Here is a 17,808-nt window from a genome sequence, read left to right on the forward strand (position 1 = left end):
CCCCCCCGATTTTCTCCCCCATCGCCCTGGGTGGAGGGGAAGTGAGTGAGCAGCTTCGTGGTGCTTAGCTGCTGGCTGGGGTTAAACCATGACAAATGGGAAAGTTAATTTTTATATATGTATATATACATACACACACAGCTCTTATCACTACATCAAAAGGGTACTCAAGTGAGATATAATGCCTGATAGTTTTCTGAAATACAAAACTACCATTAGAATCTGTGCAAAAATTTTTCTTTAAATAACAATCATCCAAAGTCACAACACTGTTGAAACTTATCACTAGCTAAGGAACATTCTCATGAACTAGAAGCTATCAGGTCAAGTCTTCACTGAAACCAGGAATTCTTTGTATTAGTTACCATTATAGCCATATTTTGGAGAATACACATTCTCAAAAACACAAAGCTTTTGCCTCCATAATCAATCACTGTGCAAAGAAAACTCTATAAGAGCAGTTTTATTCAGTAGTTTTAAGTTCTCATGCATTTCACTGTCAAATTATTTTCAGAAAACTTCAAACTGTGTAATTACTGGGGCTGAAACTTAACTTGTTTTAAAGAGCAAGCATTTAAATCATCTCCTCCTTGCCCCAAATCTTTTGGATTACTTGTGGTTCACATGTTTTTGGAAGAGACACTTGTGTTTACAAAAAAACCCAAACAAATAACCCCCAAACTGAACTAATTTAATTGTTTGTTAATGTCACAAAGCTAAATTAACACCCAAAACAACGAAAACACTTGCTCACCAGAGTATTGCTCTTCTTAATATCTTCTAAGCGCTCTAAGACTGAAGTCAGGTTCGGGTCATCTGATTCTACAAACCATATTGGTGATGAAGAGGGGTAAGACTCCTGTCAAAAAAAGTAACACAAAAGACCCAACAAATAAACAAACAAATAAAGCTTTTAAAACTCATTCACCCCAAAAATTTCACAACTAAGTATTAACATCGCCTTTTATCTTACTCTAAGTCAGGTAACATAGAAGCTTTTAACACAGCATTTTTAGGCAACACAAGAGAATTTGAAGGAAATCCAGCCAACTGCTTCTTCTAGTATTTCATTCTATTGATCAGATGATGGACATATGTAAGAAACAGTGCTGAAAAGTTTAAAGCCCTGGGTGTAGCTGGAGCAGGAGGGAGAAATTTAGAAATGCAGTGCAGGTTATCATTACCAAAAAATGGAATCAGAAGTAGTACATGTCAAAGAATAAAACTACATCAATGCTAATTTTTCATAAGAATACAGATTCTTCCAAATAAAATCTGTGAAAGCAACAGCCAGGATTATTCAAACTGTTCTAGCACTAGCCCTCAGACTGAAGCAATGTAGCTCAAGTCTCCTGCCTCAGAGGACAAGTTAATGGGCAGATCACGATGCCAAAAATCTACAATTTTATCTTTGTACCGTCAAGCCTTATAGAGGACTTTCCACTGTTGAAAGCTTTGTTAAACAATATATTGCATACAACCCTATCAAAAAAGCTTACAGAATAACTTTTTTCCACCAATAGAGTCCTACAGCTGTTAGGCAGGTGCCAAAACACATCCTAGTGACAGTGAGATTCAAATGGGTTCACAGGATTGGAAGTGTACTTGATTTTGCAGAACACGTTGTGATTAGGGCACATACAATGCATGGAACAGATGTGGCCCACAACCGCTCAAACTATCCATGACAAGTGATTTTTCTGCCACTAAGCTGCCACAGCATGCAGCCCTTCAAAAGGTGCTAGAAAGACCCTTGCTACGAAAAGGTAAACAGAAGTCCTTTGCCTCTCCTTTAGATGTTTCAAAAAGCAATTCCAATTTTTTCCTAACACAGGTTTGGTAACATTGCGAGGATGGAGGAAACCACATAGCTTCCAACTCAACAGTAAGTGTCCCTTCATACCATTGACATGCTTGGGGTTTTTTTGTTTTTAGTTATTTAAGGCGTTCTCCACTTCTCACCCATTCGATTAAATTCTAGTAGCTGAGGACAAATTGCTGAACCTCAGTTTTATCACCCAGATACTATCTTCATATTCCCAGGGGTTACAAAAGACTATAAGAGAATTTTCATTCATTTCCCTCACTGAAGTTTAAAAGGAAGAATTCCATATTTCTCATTCCAGAGACAACAAATCATGCTTTATTCTTTGAGACTTAAGAGTCAAGGTTCCTACTGCTACTATAATAGGTGACTCCAAAATATGCACTATGCTTACAAATTTACACTCTTTCTTGATTGCATTGTGTATTTTTTTGCTTTATAGTTTTCAAGACAGCAGTAAGAAGTTTCACAGAAGGAAGACATCACACCTATCTGTCAGTGTTACTGTCTGGTCTTTAGTGATTCCCAAGCAAATTTAGCCTTAGCAAGCTCTCAAAGTGCAAGTCCCAAAAGAAAAACCCAGACCTTCCTAACTTAGACAATCTTCTGTCTTTTCAAAGATACTGGTCTCATCAGGATACAGAACACTACCCATTTGAAAACTGGAGAAAAATACAAGCATGTTAGAATTGGCTTTTAATAATGCAAAGCTTACTTCCTAACTGACCTTCTAGCTGAAGCACTGAACCTCATGAAAGAAGCCACGTGATTAGATAAAGGACATCAGCTTTGGCAAAACAGACTATCAGAGCAGAGTTCTCACCTGGCAGCATACTCAAGGGAAGTTCTAGCTCCAGAGGTCTAAGATTCCCACCTGTAAACTGAAACTTTTGCATAAACTTTTTTAAAAAAAGCTCAATCTCCCCACCAAGATTATATATTTTTTTTAAATCACAGCTAAAAATACCTTAGAAGAATACATGATATTCCTAGCACCTTTATGAAAAGACAAACTGTTTACATCTTTCACCTTCACTTCAAAGCATACCATACACAAAGCAGAGACCTTAGAATATCTATTCTTGATTAAGTAAGGCCTAACATCTCAAATGCATGTCAAGTCCAGTGCCCAGCTTGCCAAGATTTTAAGGCTAAGGAAGGCAAACAGATGGGTAGTTACGTGTGGTTTAATCACTTTCTTCCTTTACCAAATACAGTACCTTGGAAAAGTGTATTTTCTCCTCAGTTTCACTTAAGACACTCTTAAAAGACTAACCACTAACACTGCTGGAGAAACAAGGTTGAATTCTCAGCTACCGTTGTGTTCCCAAACTATTACTTTTAGGAGCTACATTTCATTAAAGATATTCTAGGTTTTGTACTGATAACATGTCACTCATTTTTAGTAACATACAAGCTACCTGTAAAGTCTTCTGCAACAGTGCAATATTCTTACCTCAAGACTTTCATACTGCTCACTGGATCTTTACACACAGTGGGGAACATCAGAAGGGAGACTCTGCTAACCGTGGCCCTACTGCCCAAACACTTGTCTAAACTGGCAATTTTTGAGACCTGAACTTCTCTGTCCAGCTCATTAGGTTAAGAGAAAGGCAACTGGGTAAACACTACTACTATGACTTTAGATTACACCAACATTCCCATCAGAATATACAAAGAAAAAGCAAAATCCTTTCCAAGATGCATTAAGCCATCTGCTTCTTAAAATCCTCAGACTCATTAGAATGAAAATATTCTCCAGATACAGTCAACATTTGGACTGTGTATGCACATTCTCCTAACAAGTATTTCTGGCTTTTTTTTTTTTTAAATTAAGCATTTGTTAGTTATGTTAGTCCAGGTCTAAGCAAGTCTATTAATTGCAATGACTTATAGAAGATAAACGTCTGTCAGTCCACTTTTCTAAACCGTATCTGGAATCTGAAGACTGCTTACAGACTGTAGTTCAATTCTTCACTGTCTATATTCTTCTTTTCTGCCAAATTCATCTCTCCTTTCTCCACTAGAAGGATTTAATGAACAAACCCACAGCAGGACATTTGTTAGTTGCAAACAGTATCTATCCCAGTCAGGGTGGGGGTGGGAGGCTATACAAAAATGTTCTCCAAAAAACTTGCAACAAATCCTTTGTCAGACAGGGACATGACTGATAGTTCAGATTTGATGATCAAGCAAACCCACTATGTGTTTAAATACATTACAGTGGCTACTTGAACATGCTGATGCCTTCTGCACTGAATGACAGTCCTTCCTCATTCTTTGCTCTCCTTCCAACTCATTCCATTTTTTGCAATGAAAGCAAGTCCTGCTGTATGTGAGAAAACATTCTGGGATTTGATACTGCCCGCATTATTAGTGTATAGTACATATGAATTACTATACCCCCCAAATGATTAAATATTCAAATTTTTAGTCTGCTTTAGCTTTTGAAACATGAATGGGAACAATGCATTTATCAGAAAGGCTTTTCTTAAACATTGTGCAAGTATATTCACTCAACTGTATCAGAAAAGACTTCAAATTTTAGAATATGGATATTTAATTGCATATTCCAACTTTTTCACAACAGATGCTTAATATTAAAATACAAGTTCAATCAAACTTCCAGTTTGTTGCAACACTTTTTAATTCTTCAGACTTACCAATAAATATGTTCATTTAACTTAAAAAACATAAATGGCACTAAGTTTCTCTAGATCTATAAGTAATCCATATTTTTGGAACAGCTGAGTTTCACGCGGATATGAGTCACTGTATTTTGAAATACAGAATTCACATACAAACTTCAAACATTCTGATCTCGAGATAAAGCAAGCTCATGAGTTCATAACACATAGCATGCAATGAAAAACTAAGCTTGTGGTTTGTAAGGTCAAACAACTAACTTCACACGAGCTAATTCTGTTGAGAGAATGAAGTCTTCCATATCTGCACCCTATAGAGAGGAGAGATGGGTTTGAGTTGTTATGCCATGTAAGGAACACAAGCTTCTCAAATACGAAGACAACATTCCATGAGAGGAACCCTAAAACAGCAGTTGTTTTACTATTAATTCTCAGTGGCTAAAAAAACCAACATTATTTTGGGCCTTTCACTCCACAGCTGACATACAGTGATTTTGTATAATCTAGCTTAGCTGCACAGGTATCACCCATATTAAGTGCTTGAGATCTTTTATGTAACATGACATTTTCCTGCTCTCTACAAATAAAAGCAAAAATTCATCACAAGAGGCAAAGGCTACAATGCTTAGACTTGGGCAGCTTTCACAAGCTAATGCATGCTATACAGCTTGAAAAGCTAATGCAATTGCTCAGTAAGACATGACACACTGAGATGACATCACACCTAGCATGTACTGAGGCCTGAGGACAAAGGCTGGATGTTTGCAGCCAACCCAGATACAATTACAATTCATGGGATCATCACTTCCAGAGAGTCTTTGTATTAACACCAGGACAGATTGGGAGCTTTGTCAACACGAACGCTTCTGTAGCTGCTGTAACAGAATGCAGCAAAAATAGTTTAGCCTACTAATAAACATACAAAATACAAAGAGAATAAAGCCCTGCACACCTGCCACTGGAACAATTTCAAAACCTATCAAATCATTTCGGAAAACCACAGCGTTTTAGAAGAATACACACAGAATCTCACTGTTCAGACATTCCATTGCATCCTCTGTAAGAGGGTCTACTTACATTTTACTAACAACTTTGCTTACCAAAAAAAGAAGCAAAAAATGACAGAAGATACCAGGAACACATACATTAAGACAGCTTTTCCTGGGTAGAGATTTGTCATCTAAGTATATCCTATCTAAGCTTTCTCATCCTTAACAATAAGGCTGTTTCACTTGCAATGTTATATAATCTTTATCCTGTTCTGTAAAGCTACAGCGTCACAATTTTTATGTTAGTAAGAGACTTTTAAATGAGGTATTTCTAAATTGCTCCAATATTGTTGAAATCGTGAAGTTCCTAAATTAAAACAACACATCTTGCTCACATTCCTAAGATTAGAACAACCTGTACACACACTTTGCTATGAGGTACTAGAGTAACCACATCTCCTTGTACACAACACAGCCATTTTATCATGGCCAAATGGTAGGAAAACACATTGAAACACCTATCTTCAGCATTATGATTTAAAATTACAATTACATGCTGATACTTCTTCATTTTCTTTAATTTCCAGATCATCTTAGATTGAAAAAGTGTTTTTTTCTTTTAAACTCCATATTGGCTGAATAAAATTCAACCATTTTTATTGCTTTTCTGTTTCTAAGTTTTTGCAAAATCTCCATCATTGACAGAACCTAGTTCTGTTCTTTTTACAGCAACTACAACTAAAACTTAGAAGTGTTGTTATGAAAATCAGCTATCTTCTCAGTCCCAAAATTTTTTGTCCATCCCCCCCTTACTTCCAAACAACAGAATGTCAAACTCCAGATCTTTTAAACAGCTTAATTGCTTTGAGAAGGCCAGCAAGAGACCATTCTAGCTCACACAAATCTTGGTAATGAAGTAAGTAAATCCTAATGTAACAAGACATTTCAGAGGGCTAATGCAGTCTTTTCAAGGTAAATACATTTGCAGCTATAACCACACATCAAGTAATTGATCTCAAATCATAGATGGCTTTCCCTCAGCAGACACCTTGATGCTACCAAGTTTATTTGAATTAAATAGCAGAATTAGTTGGGTTTTTTTTAAATAAAATCAAGTCCCACTGGTTAGGGATCATATACACATCCTACATGAACATTCAAAAAAATACTGAAGATTAAACTACACAATTAGCTATGATTTAGTACATATTATTTGCAATTGTTAGTCAATCATTCACTACTTATGAATTTTTCACCTGTGTCAGCCTGCCTTTAGATGAAAACTAAAAAAAAACCCCAGAATTAATACTAACAAAAAAAAAATAATCAGGAATTGAGAAGATATTCTTAAAGCTAAAGTTTAGCTTGATGACTGTAAGACACTAGTACTTACATCTCCTTAAAAGAGTATTAGTTGTGATTACACACTGCTTCCCATTATTAGTGGCCAAATTTTCCAAAGGCACCTTAAGATGCAAGTAGGCGTTTTCTACCACTAGGTACTTGAGTACCTGCGAAATCTACAGACTAAGAATCTTTAAAAGTCAGCAGACTGTCATCTGCCCTCCCCTCCCATTCTCTATAATAATTAAAGAAGAAAGCATGAAGGGTCGCTTTCAACTCAGGTTTTTTAAAACTTCAATAAAACTATTTCCCAGAAACCTCAAGTTACTGAAACCTCAAAACTTGGTATTTTCAAACATCCAGACATCATCATTTGCCCTGTTGTACAGACTGAATGAGTTATGGAACATATTACAATATTCTAACATTTCCAAGTTCAAGTAAAAATTGGCACTTTTACATATGAAATAACTGTCATTTCTTGAAGAACCTAACAGTTCGGTGATGCAGAGTTCTAAAAGAAAAGTGTATGCTGGGGCGGTGGGGGTGTTTAAAAGTAAAATTTAATATTGGGGGTAGGGAGAAAGCAAAGTGAATTTTACTCACCTCTACTGAAGTAGGGGAAATTTTCAACCTGCTTTTCCTTTTGAATTTTAAGATTGTATACAACATACTATTATCTTGCTCAATACATATAAACAGAAGAATATCTTTTATTCACTGGAGTTCAGTTAAACAGAGATCTTTAACTGTTTCTATACCACAGAAAGCAAGCTTGTATTAGCTTTAATTTTCTTACACTCTTCCTGAAGTCAAAGCCTGACATGCTCAGTTCAGTGAGAATACTTACTACAACTCATATATTTGGCAAGACACCAAGTTCAACTGACTAAAATAAACATATCTCTTTTAAACACAGAAAATTACTGCAATTCTACCCTCAAGTTTAATGACTGTCTTGACAACTACAGCCTATACAAGACAATCCCAGATGAAGCAGCATGCTTTGGTCAGACCCCTGGAGACGGCAAGAGCTTCATTATCCTGCACCTTTACAGGAGGTAGGTGAAAGAATCCCATAATCCTGTTCTGTGTAGGTTCTGCTAATATGCTTATCACTGCAGAACTGAATACCTTCAGGAGCGTATTAAAACAACACAACTAACAGGGTCATGGTTTTCCTCTCCCACACACTCTCCAGGGAATGAGGCAAGTGTAGCAGAGTATCTTGTTTTAGATTTGTTTATGTTATTAAATACAGCCATGTTAGAGAAGGAAGGGTCAAAGGCGTGTGCCTCACGGAACAAAAAGACCATAACAAACCACAACTCTATAGGTGCCTGTAAAATTCATTCTACAATCAGAAATTGTCCCAAACAAAAATAAATACAGTTCTCTGCACAAACAAGTTCTGCTGATTGCAGAAGGCTACCACAAAAGTAACCACAAGGAAATGTTTCTGTAAAGAGAATACAGAATGATTATGGACATTACTTTTGTCTTCACAACAGACATCCTCTTGGGCAGAGCAAAGCAGTTCCCCTCCTGTCACATCAGGCTTTTACAGACACACATGCAATGGTCTGCCACTTTGCACCTTCTACAGCCACTTTCTGTTCAAGTGCACATGGACTACAGCATGTTTTTAAGTGAACTGAAAGCCTAGATTATGGAACACTTTTTGCAATATACACATTCAGCAGCATCTGCAAGTGCCAATATTCATAAGATGGTGACCACAGCATAGTTACATAAGAATGAACAGGGACAGTATGTCAATGGCAATTCACTTGTGTAAAAATTGTTCCAAAACCCAAGAAGCCTGTAATTTGCAGCTTCATCTGGACAAATTCATTTGTTCAACCCAGGCCCACAGAATTATCTTGAAATTATTATGCATCTTTTAACTTTTTTACTTTAGATAAAGCTAAGGCAGAAAAGAACATTTTAAGGAAAAAAAAAATCCTGGAAAAGACTTAAGCAAATGCTGCTTTCATATAGGCACATAGAAGAGGCCAGTAATTTCAAAGTTTGTGAAATAATCTAACATACTTCTGTGTTTTACTTCCATGTCTCTATCTAGGTACACACATTTAAATCTCTTGCTGCTTAAATATCATTACCTTAGAAGAAGCCAGAACACATAAAACCAAAGTAGCAAAGGCACAAAATATCACTTCAAATGGTCACAAATGTGAATGCAGATGTGGTGTCATAGTTCTCACACACCTTATGGTCAAATTTTTACAGCCAGTCACTCTTTGAACTATTTAATCTACACAAAATGTCCCAATTGACAATTCTGGTATGTGAAAATGCACATTACCCTTGGAAAAATAGGTTTATCAGACTCTCTCATAAGTTGTCACAACCTCATCCACTCCCCTTACCAAATAGAAGGCAGCAGGCTACTTGTCATCCAGTATAACACAACTACACAGAATTAAAATACAAACTTTGAGCATAAAAGCAAAAAAGGCACTTCTCTGATAAAAACATAGTTATTGATCTTCACTGTGAAACAACATTTTATTTTCCAGGTCATCATCGTAATGCAGCATGCCATCTATCCATTCAAAGAAATTCACAGAAAAGACAAACACTCTTAACATTTTGTATGGACTCAAAGTAAAATCCACCTAATGTTAATGTACTGCTGCTCAAACACAACTCTTAAGTTAAAACTAAGCATGATTTAGCTAACAGCATAGCAAGTGACAGTTGTTTAAAGAGCAGCGTGTAGTCTCTGAAAATGAAAACTGTTGTTGAGGATCAACCCATTTAAGTGAGCGAAGGAACATTCCTTTGCCAATACTATTAACAGCAACAAATAAAGTTACAGATCATCCACACTGAAAATGGAGCAAAGAACACACCATCACCGAAGACTGACTTACTTATCAGGAAGCAGGTTGTAGAGCTGAGACTAGAATCCAGATTTTTACCATAGCACCTCACAGCAGTTGGATCAACCTATGTTGCTCCTCACACACAAAAAACCCACTGTGTGCTTGTACGCTTGTCTTGACAGTTGTCAGAGGATGGTTGTTTTAGAGCCCTCAGCCACAAGGGGTTCTCTTCTTTAATGCGTGCATTATACATGCACTCAAGCTGGCAATGGTTTATCTAATAAGCAGCTAGACACACGCGCTAAAGAGAAAGCTATTTTGCAAATCTGTCTCTCCAACACTCTTTCTTTACCAGCAGCACAGTATCTTATGTGCCTAAACTCCTGAAGGAAGTCCAGTTACTTGAAACAAATTATCAGCTCGTTCTAATCATCAAGAGTTAATGACCTACTTCTGCAACTATACAGACAAGTACATTCAGAAAGGTATCATCAACATTAGCGTCACAAAGCCAGAGTAGCAAGAAATGCCTTCTAATACGGCTAGAACTGAAGAAGTGGTTTTAAATAAGTTGCAACATGTCACTCTCTCCCTGGCATAACTTGAAAAAGAATTTTCCTAGCAGACCTGCTCTTGCCTTTATCACTTAGACAGTTACTCCACAGCATGCAAAGCCTGATGTCACTTCTGCTGTCACTCAGAAATCCAGCATGTTCTCCTCTTCATTCTCTTTACCTTCAGGAATTTACATCTTTCAAATGTTCAAATCACTCAGCCCCTCTTCCATCAAAGGCACTGTGCCCTTTCCCCCTCTCTGAGAACAACTCTCCTCTTTTCTGCCTTTTCTCTTTACAAAGTTGCTGTGCTCCAGACACATCTGCAGACACAAGGATTTTTCATTCTTACCCACTGCTAACAGAGGTCCTGCTGCTCTACTGCTCTTAAACCTGAGTACCACTCCAGCCACCACCCGCCAGGTTCCCAAGCTCTCCCCTCAGAGCAACACGTACGCAGCTGCCCTCACTGCTGCTTAAGTCACTGGCCTTCAGATTAGAGCCATTTAGATGGAACTTTGTCCCCCACACGCAAAATTTCAGTACCATGGAGTTCAACCAATGTTTACCATTAATAAGTTAAATACCACACTCTTACCACAGTTATTTCCTACTTCAAAAATTCAAGGAAGCCTGTGGTATTTTGAACACCACTGCACAGGAACGCTTCAATTTTTTTCTAATACCACTATACAAGTTCTGACAGAGCTTATGTTTCTGCCTTTCTGAATACACACTGAAGAAGCTACTGCAAGATCTGCAACCGTATTGAACTCTCTCTCGGGGGGGTTAAAAAAATTAGAGATCTGGGAGAAAGGAGAATACAGTCCAAACTAAATCTCAAGAAACCATGCACTAATTGCTCTACGGTACGTAATACACCAGGATGGCTTGTATGCATGAGATAACAGAAAAGAAACAAAACTTGTAAGGTCATTATTTTCATACCACACTTAAAGATCACAGCTGGAAGCAACAAATCAGTAATACACACTCTAACTGGTATGCTTGTTTCCAGCAAAGATCAACTGAGAACTATCCTGATCATATTAGCTTCAACTGTACTGAATACAGGCAGGCTGATACAAGATCTAAATGTTAGATATCCTCTCCTTACTATAATCAGTCATTTAATTTTCCAGCTGTCTTCTATCAGCTGGTGACAGGTCATTTTCACTTCTCCTACAGAGCTTGCAGCTGAAGAAATACAGTGGAATGCTTACTAAATCATAAACTATCGCATCTCTTAAAAATGGCATATTACCATTCATAGTCTAAAGAAAAAGAAAAAAAAATGGAACAAAGAGAAAAAAGCCCATACAACTTCAGGCAGGAATTCAGGGGTTTATAACCTTTCAAAAACCACATAAAGGCAAACAACCTGACAGTACTGAACAGTAGCCCACACTGAGGCATAACTAAAATAGTAGTTATTTCTGTTAATCAGCTTCTACTAACATTTGTTCCTATCCAGTTTTGCCCTCTCTTTTTTTAAATAAAACTATTTAAAGAACTGTCTCCATCTTTGTATCTTCCATTCTCCTGAAAGGAATTTGATCTTACAAGTACACAAACAAACTACTTCCAGTTAGTCTGGTCCAGTTGTCTCTCTTTAGCTGTAACTGTAACAAACCAGGCACTCACGTAGGCCCACTGGACTGATGCCGGCTCGGATATTCCACACAGGAGCGAACCCAAGTGCTGCTGCAGACTCAGCCAGCGCTTGGCAAGCAGCTCTCTGTTGGCAATGCTGGCTTCAGCAGTCTTCCATAGCACTCACTCATTCCTATGCCCTCTGTTGTGACGGTACAGCTGTTTTGTGCAGCCACGCAGTGAACCAGACTGGGAAATGATCCAGATTAACAATAACCCAGTAAAGAATTTTTACATGCCAGCCAGGTCCTTAATCCAGTAAACTCAATTTTGGCCACCTCACAAGGCACATAGCCTTTGCTGGTCTGCGAGCAACAGCAGTATTACAGAGCGCACAGAACAATAATACTTTGTTCTTCCTAGCAATCGTAATTTTTAATTCATGTTGAGGAATATCGACATGTCATCAATACACAGTATCACCTGGCATAACACAGAAAAAACACGTGCAGAGTCATTCTAGTCTGCATAAGTCTGACAGAATGAAGTTATTCTTTTTTGGGAACAAACTGTTGATCAACTCCATTAATAACATCTGATTTTACGAAGTTCCTTTGTAGACAGACTACCACGATGAATTTGGAAGTGCAACTTTATTTTCCAGAATAGAACACACTTTCTACACTACTCCCTTTTTTTTTTTCTCATTTCATTCATAAAAAGCTTTGACAAAAAAAAGCCAAAATCTTAGCATGCCCTGCACCCATCACCCCTCCACCCCCATCCCCCCAAGAAAAAAAAAAATATCAAGATTAGTAGTACATTCTCTTGCTTCTTGTAGCATAACAAAGGTCTCTGGCAAGGCCAAATACCACTACTCCAATTTTGACACAAAGTAAATCTCACTGGCAACACAAATCAAAGGCAACCATCACATACCAGCAAATCCTTGTTACAAAGTAGCCCTACTCTAAGTTAGTCGCTGAAAAACTAGTGAAGATGAAGAAACATACAAAAATTACCAGGTATCTTCCACTCTTTTACAAAAAACCTCCTGAACAGTTAACATGAGGAAGCATGCTGAGTAAAAGGAATATAATTCTTTTTATAAAACTTCTTTTAATTATCAAAGTGCAGGGAGAGCTCTTTTGAGGTCCACAACAGTCCCAGTTCAGAAACTGTTGTATCATTAACTCACATGAGTAACCCATGTCAAATAAGTGCAATTTCCTGTACATTAAAACCTCAGCATAAGCTAGTATTTATATTTGAAGCCCACCATTGTGGCTTTCAAGGATATTTCAGGAGCACTTCATACATTATGGAGGGGACAGAACAACTGCCTGCAAAGTCCTGAAGTACTGGTTACAGCCTTTCACACACAGCACAACTAAACTGTGGTGTCAGAAAGTAAGGTCTTATGTCTTCCAGACACAAAAATTTCCCCTGCTCCTTTTTGCGATATTCTTTCTCCAATTACAGACTTGGCATACAAAGAGAAGTTAAAATCCTAACTCCTCTAGTATTTTTTTTTGTTTGCTTAATTTTGGTTTGCTAAATAAAACAACTAGGCAGTAGAAATTGAGAAGTTTAAGTTATATTTGAAAATAGTTACTTGAGTGCCTTTTTTTAAAACACCAAGTATGTCAAATTCAAGTTAGAAAAGTACATATTGTCAAGATAAAGCTCTGTATGCTTTTCTTTAGTCCTCGTATCCATATGCTGCAAGACAAAGGTCTTGACCTCACTACAGAATGTCTAGTGATCTAAAAAAAAAAATCTGTGGTTTGAACTGAACGCCTCATTCATTGTGTGGTTAGTTCTGTGTACAAATAACCTTTTTAAAAGGTTATCAGCTGTCTAGGCATTAGCGAGGAGTGCTTTTAATATTAAAGTCTTACACCTTTGAAGAACTATTGCATGTTCTAATACACTCACTTCCTGTATATACCCAACTTGTCAAAAGCTTCATAGGTAGTATCTTTTCATCGATTCTGGTTTAGAAGGGAAAATAAAGTCTTCTCCCATCAATTGCAGTTATCTGTAGACAGCAACCTTTTCAAGCCTTTCATAGCAGCTTCTAAGTCTGATTTAGCAGCAGGCTATTTTTCAGTGAAAGCAGAAGATACTTCTTTCCAACAGAGAAGCAAGAGTATACTGGAGTCAGCCATACCAGCTGAATTGAATTGTTAATGTATGAAGGATACCACTGCACATCAGAGCCCAGTATATGTTTGGGGCAAAATCTGCTCCCACTCAGAGCTGGCACAAACCCCGTTCTACCTGCAAGTGCTACTTGAGGACACAGAATTTCAATAGTAGTCTTGTGTACAGGTGGAGAGATATTAATATCCAGTTTCTCTCTGAAGAGACTATACAGAAAATATAAGATGCTTACAGCAATCCAAATCAGTCCTTTCTCCTGCAGTAACAAGGAAAAGATTGAATAATTCTAACATACCCTTTGGAATACTATGACAAAAGTCTGATAAGGTACGAAACTGAAACTACAAGTTGCATGGAAAGACACTTACCTAAAAACACACTCTTCTAGGTAAGGCCACTGTTTTGATACCACTTCAAAAAACATGCAGAACAGGACCAGGATAAATACAAATACTTTGTAAAGGACACTGGTTTACTGAACTTGATTAATTGGAATACTGCTGTTAAATAAAAAGGAAACCCGAGAAAAACAGAAACAAGACTCCAGAACGGAGACACTGCTGTTGGCATAACAAAACGGGAATGTGAAGGTACACAGCCTGAACAAGTTCAATAATTAGACAGTTCTCAGGAATAAGCAGCAATGTTTCTGACAGGGATGACTCCACCCTGAAGTGCCTCTTTTAAAATAATCTGATTAACCATTTAAATTCCAATATGGGTCACTACCAGAAATCACGAAGGACAGACTTGGACAAAGCTTGCCTGTCACTTTAAGAAACAGAAGAGCTACAGAGTAAAATATATCTTGCTTTCATTTCAAGCACTGCTCAGTATCACAGGTAGACCACTCCTAGGATGCTGCAGCAAATGCTTAACTTTGACAGTTCTACATATTCATACTGCAGACAATCAGAAAATCATCTCAGTGAGAAATTCCAGGGCAGGCTTCTAATCAAGCTGTGGAATTTAGTCTAGGAAACTCATGGAGATCCACACAGTTCCTAAGCATACATTCTCCCTCAGCTCTCCAGGAGAACGTTTCCTCTTTCCTCTGCCTTCTCTCTCTAGACTGGAAAAAAGAAAGAGATCCATTGTGAAGATCAGAGCAACTTAGTTATCGGGGCTCTTTTCAGACTTAGTGCAGAAGCTACTGGAAGCTTCCTTCCCTAGCAGTTTTTTTTCTCCATCCAGTAACTTTAGCATCTGTACACACTGCTAGACAGCTTTCATTTTAGGTAAAATATTGAGGTACCCAAACAGAACCACAAAGAAAAAAGTGATTACTGAGCTTTGTACTTACTCTTCCCCTTAACAGAATTCTTGAGCATCCAAACGCACAATCTACTGTAAGCTCTTGTCGAGTAAGGGAAATATCCTGGCTTGATAAGTATTGTAGGGGTTAAATTGGCTAAAAGAAGCAAACAGCTAAAGTTACATATTTGCACTACAGATCTAGAGCACTAAGATAACAGCTTCTGATGCAGAGGGTGAATCTCCCCAAGAAAACATATTTACCAACAACTTTATAGCCTTACCAGCTTTTACTTGCTAATACCACCATTTGAAGTTCCAGTTCCCACAGTACCTGCAGATCCACTGAAGCACAGTAAACAACACTTATGCTCTTCTAGTTTACAGTACCTACAGAAAAAGACCTGGAGGGAATTAGGAGTCAGAGCCAAGAAGCTCAATTCAGGGGAAGGGGAGGGGAAGAAGAATAAATCACTTTTGTCATACTTTGAGTTCTAACACTTGTGTCAAAAAACTAGGAGAGAAGTCCAGAGGTCAGCTTTCTCTTTTTGGCTCTGCCACCTGCTGCCCATTTGCTTCAAGAGAGCCACCTCTGTATCTCAGGTTGCCCTCTCCCATTTAATTTTAACACAGGGGGAAAATAGCCCCCTACCTCTAAGAGCCAAAAATTAGCGAACATTGGAAAGCACCAAGCTGCTCACGGACAACTGTGAAACAGAAGTTTCAAGAAGCCTGGACACAGCCTTTTTTCAAAGCAGAAGTCTCGGCTCTAAGGTTTGAAACAGCTCTTTTCCTGTTCTTTTTGCCAGTTTGTGTGCCATAATTCTAATGGCATGCCAAAGACCTCTTGACCTTCAGGGCAAGTGACTGTAATAGCAGATTGCAGACACTGTTTCCTCATTAATACATAAAAATGCCAAGAGTGACCTAAGCCTGTTTCTTGCTTACTTAGACACACCTCAACCAAAGGCCTACAAGTGGGCATACTTCTTTGCAAGTTAAGAAGGAATTACTATCGAAAATAGCTACGACAAAAGCAGCCTCAAAAGTAAATATACACTACAGCACAACTCCAAGGCACCAAAAACTTCAGGCCTTACTACTGGCTTCCCTGTTAGCTGTCACTTGACAAAGAATTCAACTGGCAACTGAGGGTGCACAATCACCAAACCTTTTATTTTACTCTTTAGAGAGAGACTGATGAAATAGATCATGTTGTAGGGAAAGAAACAGCCAGACTTCTCAGCAATGAAATGCTCTCTACTGAATAAAAAAAACCCAACCAAACAAAAAAAACCAACAAAAACTTTTAAAGGAAGTCACTTGATAGGTTATGTCTAAAAACAAGGACACCAAAGCATCTTGCTTATTTTACCATATAGAACATCTTACAAGTATATACAAGTGTCTGGTAAAACAAACACCTGTCCCATGACCACAAAACTGATTTCTCATGACAATTAACTGTGGAACCTGAAAGATCCTCTTAACAAGTCTCCTTTAATTTCATAAAGTTATTTTAAGGCAAGTAAGGATCTGATCAAGATTATTAGATTTGCCGGGTTTGCATGCATATTTTCATCATTCAGTACTCAAATATTTACACTTACATGCATGTTTCTACCTTCACACTATCTGTTTGGAACTTTCACCCTTTTACAGGAAGAAGATGAAAAAAGCTCTAGAGCTTACCTTCCTCAAACCCAAATGTACTACCCCTATTTTCACCCAACCAAAATTTTTCAATAGTCTTAAGCTGAATCTCAATACGGCATTTAAATTCGTTTATAACGACAACCAGTCCAGTAAAAATGAACCTCCAGCGCTTTCCTGTAGACGACTCACAGATGCCAATATATTCAAATCCTTCGGCAAGTGTAAGCCCTAAACTTTTAAAAACACAGAGGATTTTCACCACGGCACACAACACTGAACGTTTTATTCTGCTTCCCTCCCACTCGTTTAAAACAAACAAACAAACCCCAACGAATTTAAGGGGCGAGGGCGGGGGACGACGACACGACACCAAGCCCCAAAGCCAGAAATGAGAAATGCCAAAACAAACCGCGGGTAGAGGCCCCTCAGATTCGACAAGGCTGCTCCTACCCCCTTCAGAAGTTTAAACGCTACCGCTACGACAGAACAACTACTCGGCAGGAGACCAGAGGCACTGTTTTATCCCTCCACCACGGCGAGAACGAAAAGTTTCCCCGTCCTTCTCGCCGCCGCTCAGCCTCAGGGGCTGACCCCCCACGGGGGGAAGGCCCGCCGCCACCCAGGCCCGCCCGTGCGGCGTTTCCCCGCCCGGGTCAGGGCGGGCCGTCCGGCTCCAGGCCGCGGCGGTGTGGCGCACTCAGTAAAGCGCTCGCCCTCCGCCTCCCTCCCGGGCTTCCCACCTCTCGGGGCAGGGAGGAAAACGCTCCCGGCCGCCTCGCCGAAAGGCCGCAGGGACGGGGGGGGAGGCAGGCAGGCAGGGATAGAGGGCCCCCCTCCGCTCTCCCCGTCGCCCTTCCGCTGCCCCGGGGGATGGCCCCGCGGCGGGGAGCCGGCCCGGGGACTCTCTCCCCGCTGCCCCGGGCCCGGCCGCCC

At 38.9% G+C, this 17,808-nt stretch overlaps 1 protein-coding gene across 1 annotated transcript in view; it reads right to left on the reverse strand.

Annotated features, from left to right (window-relative positions):
* Positions 1–17,808, reverse strand: part of UBE2Q2 (ubiquitin-conjugating enzyme E2Q family member 2) — a 52,687-nt gene that overhangs the window by 34,225 nt on the left and 654 nt on the right. Inside the window, exons 2-5 of the mRNA XM_010572256.1 lie at positions 16,912–17,103; positions 15,504–15,564; positions 13,973–14,171; positions 755–859 (exon numbers count right to left, since the gene is read on the reverse strand). Coding sequence (XP_010570558.1) covers positions 755–859; positions 13,973–14,171; positions 15,504–15,564; positions 16,912–17,103 — 557 coding nt within the window. The remainder of the gene's footprint in view (positions 1–754; positions 860–13,972; positions 14,172–15,503; positions 15,565–16,911; positions 17,104–17,808) is intronic.

This window comes from Haliaeetus leucocephalus, unplaced genomic scaffold, assembly GCF_000737465.1.
Source record: "Haliaeetus leucocephalus isolate CR32 unplaced genomic scaffold, Haliaeetus_leucocephalus-4.0 Scaffold339, whole genome shotgun sequence".
NCBI lineage: Eukaryota > Metazoa > Chordata > Aves > Accipitriformes > Accipitridae > Haliaeetus > Haliaeetus leucocephalus.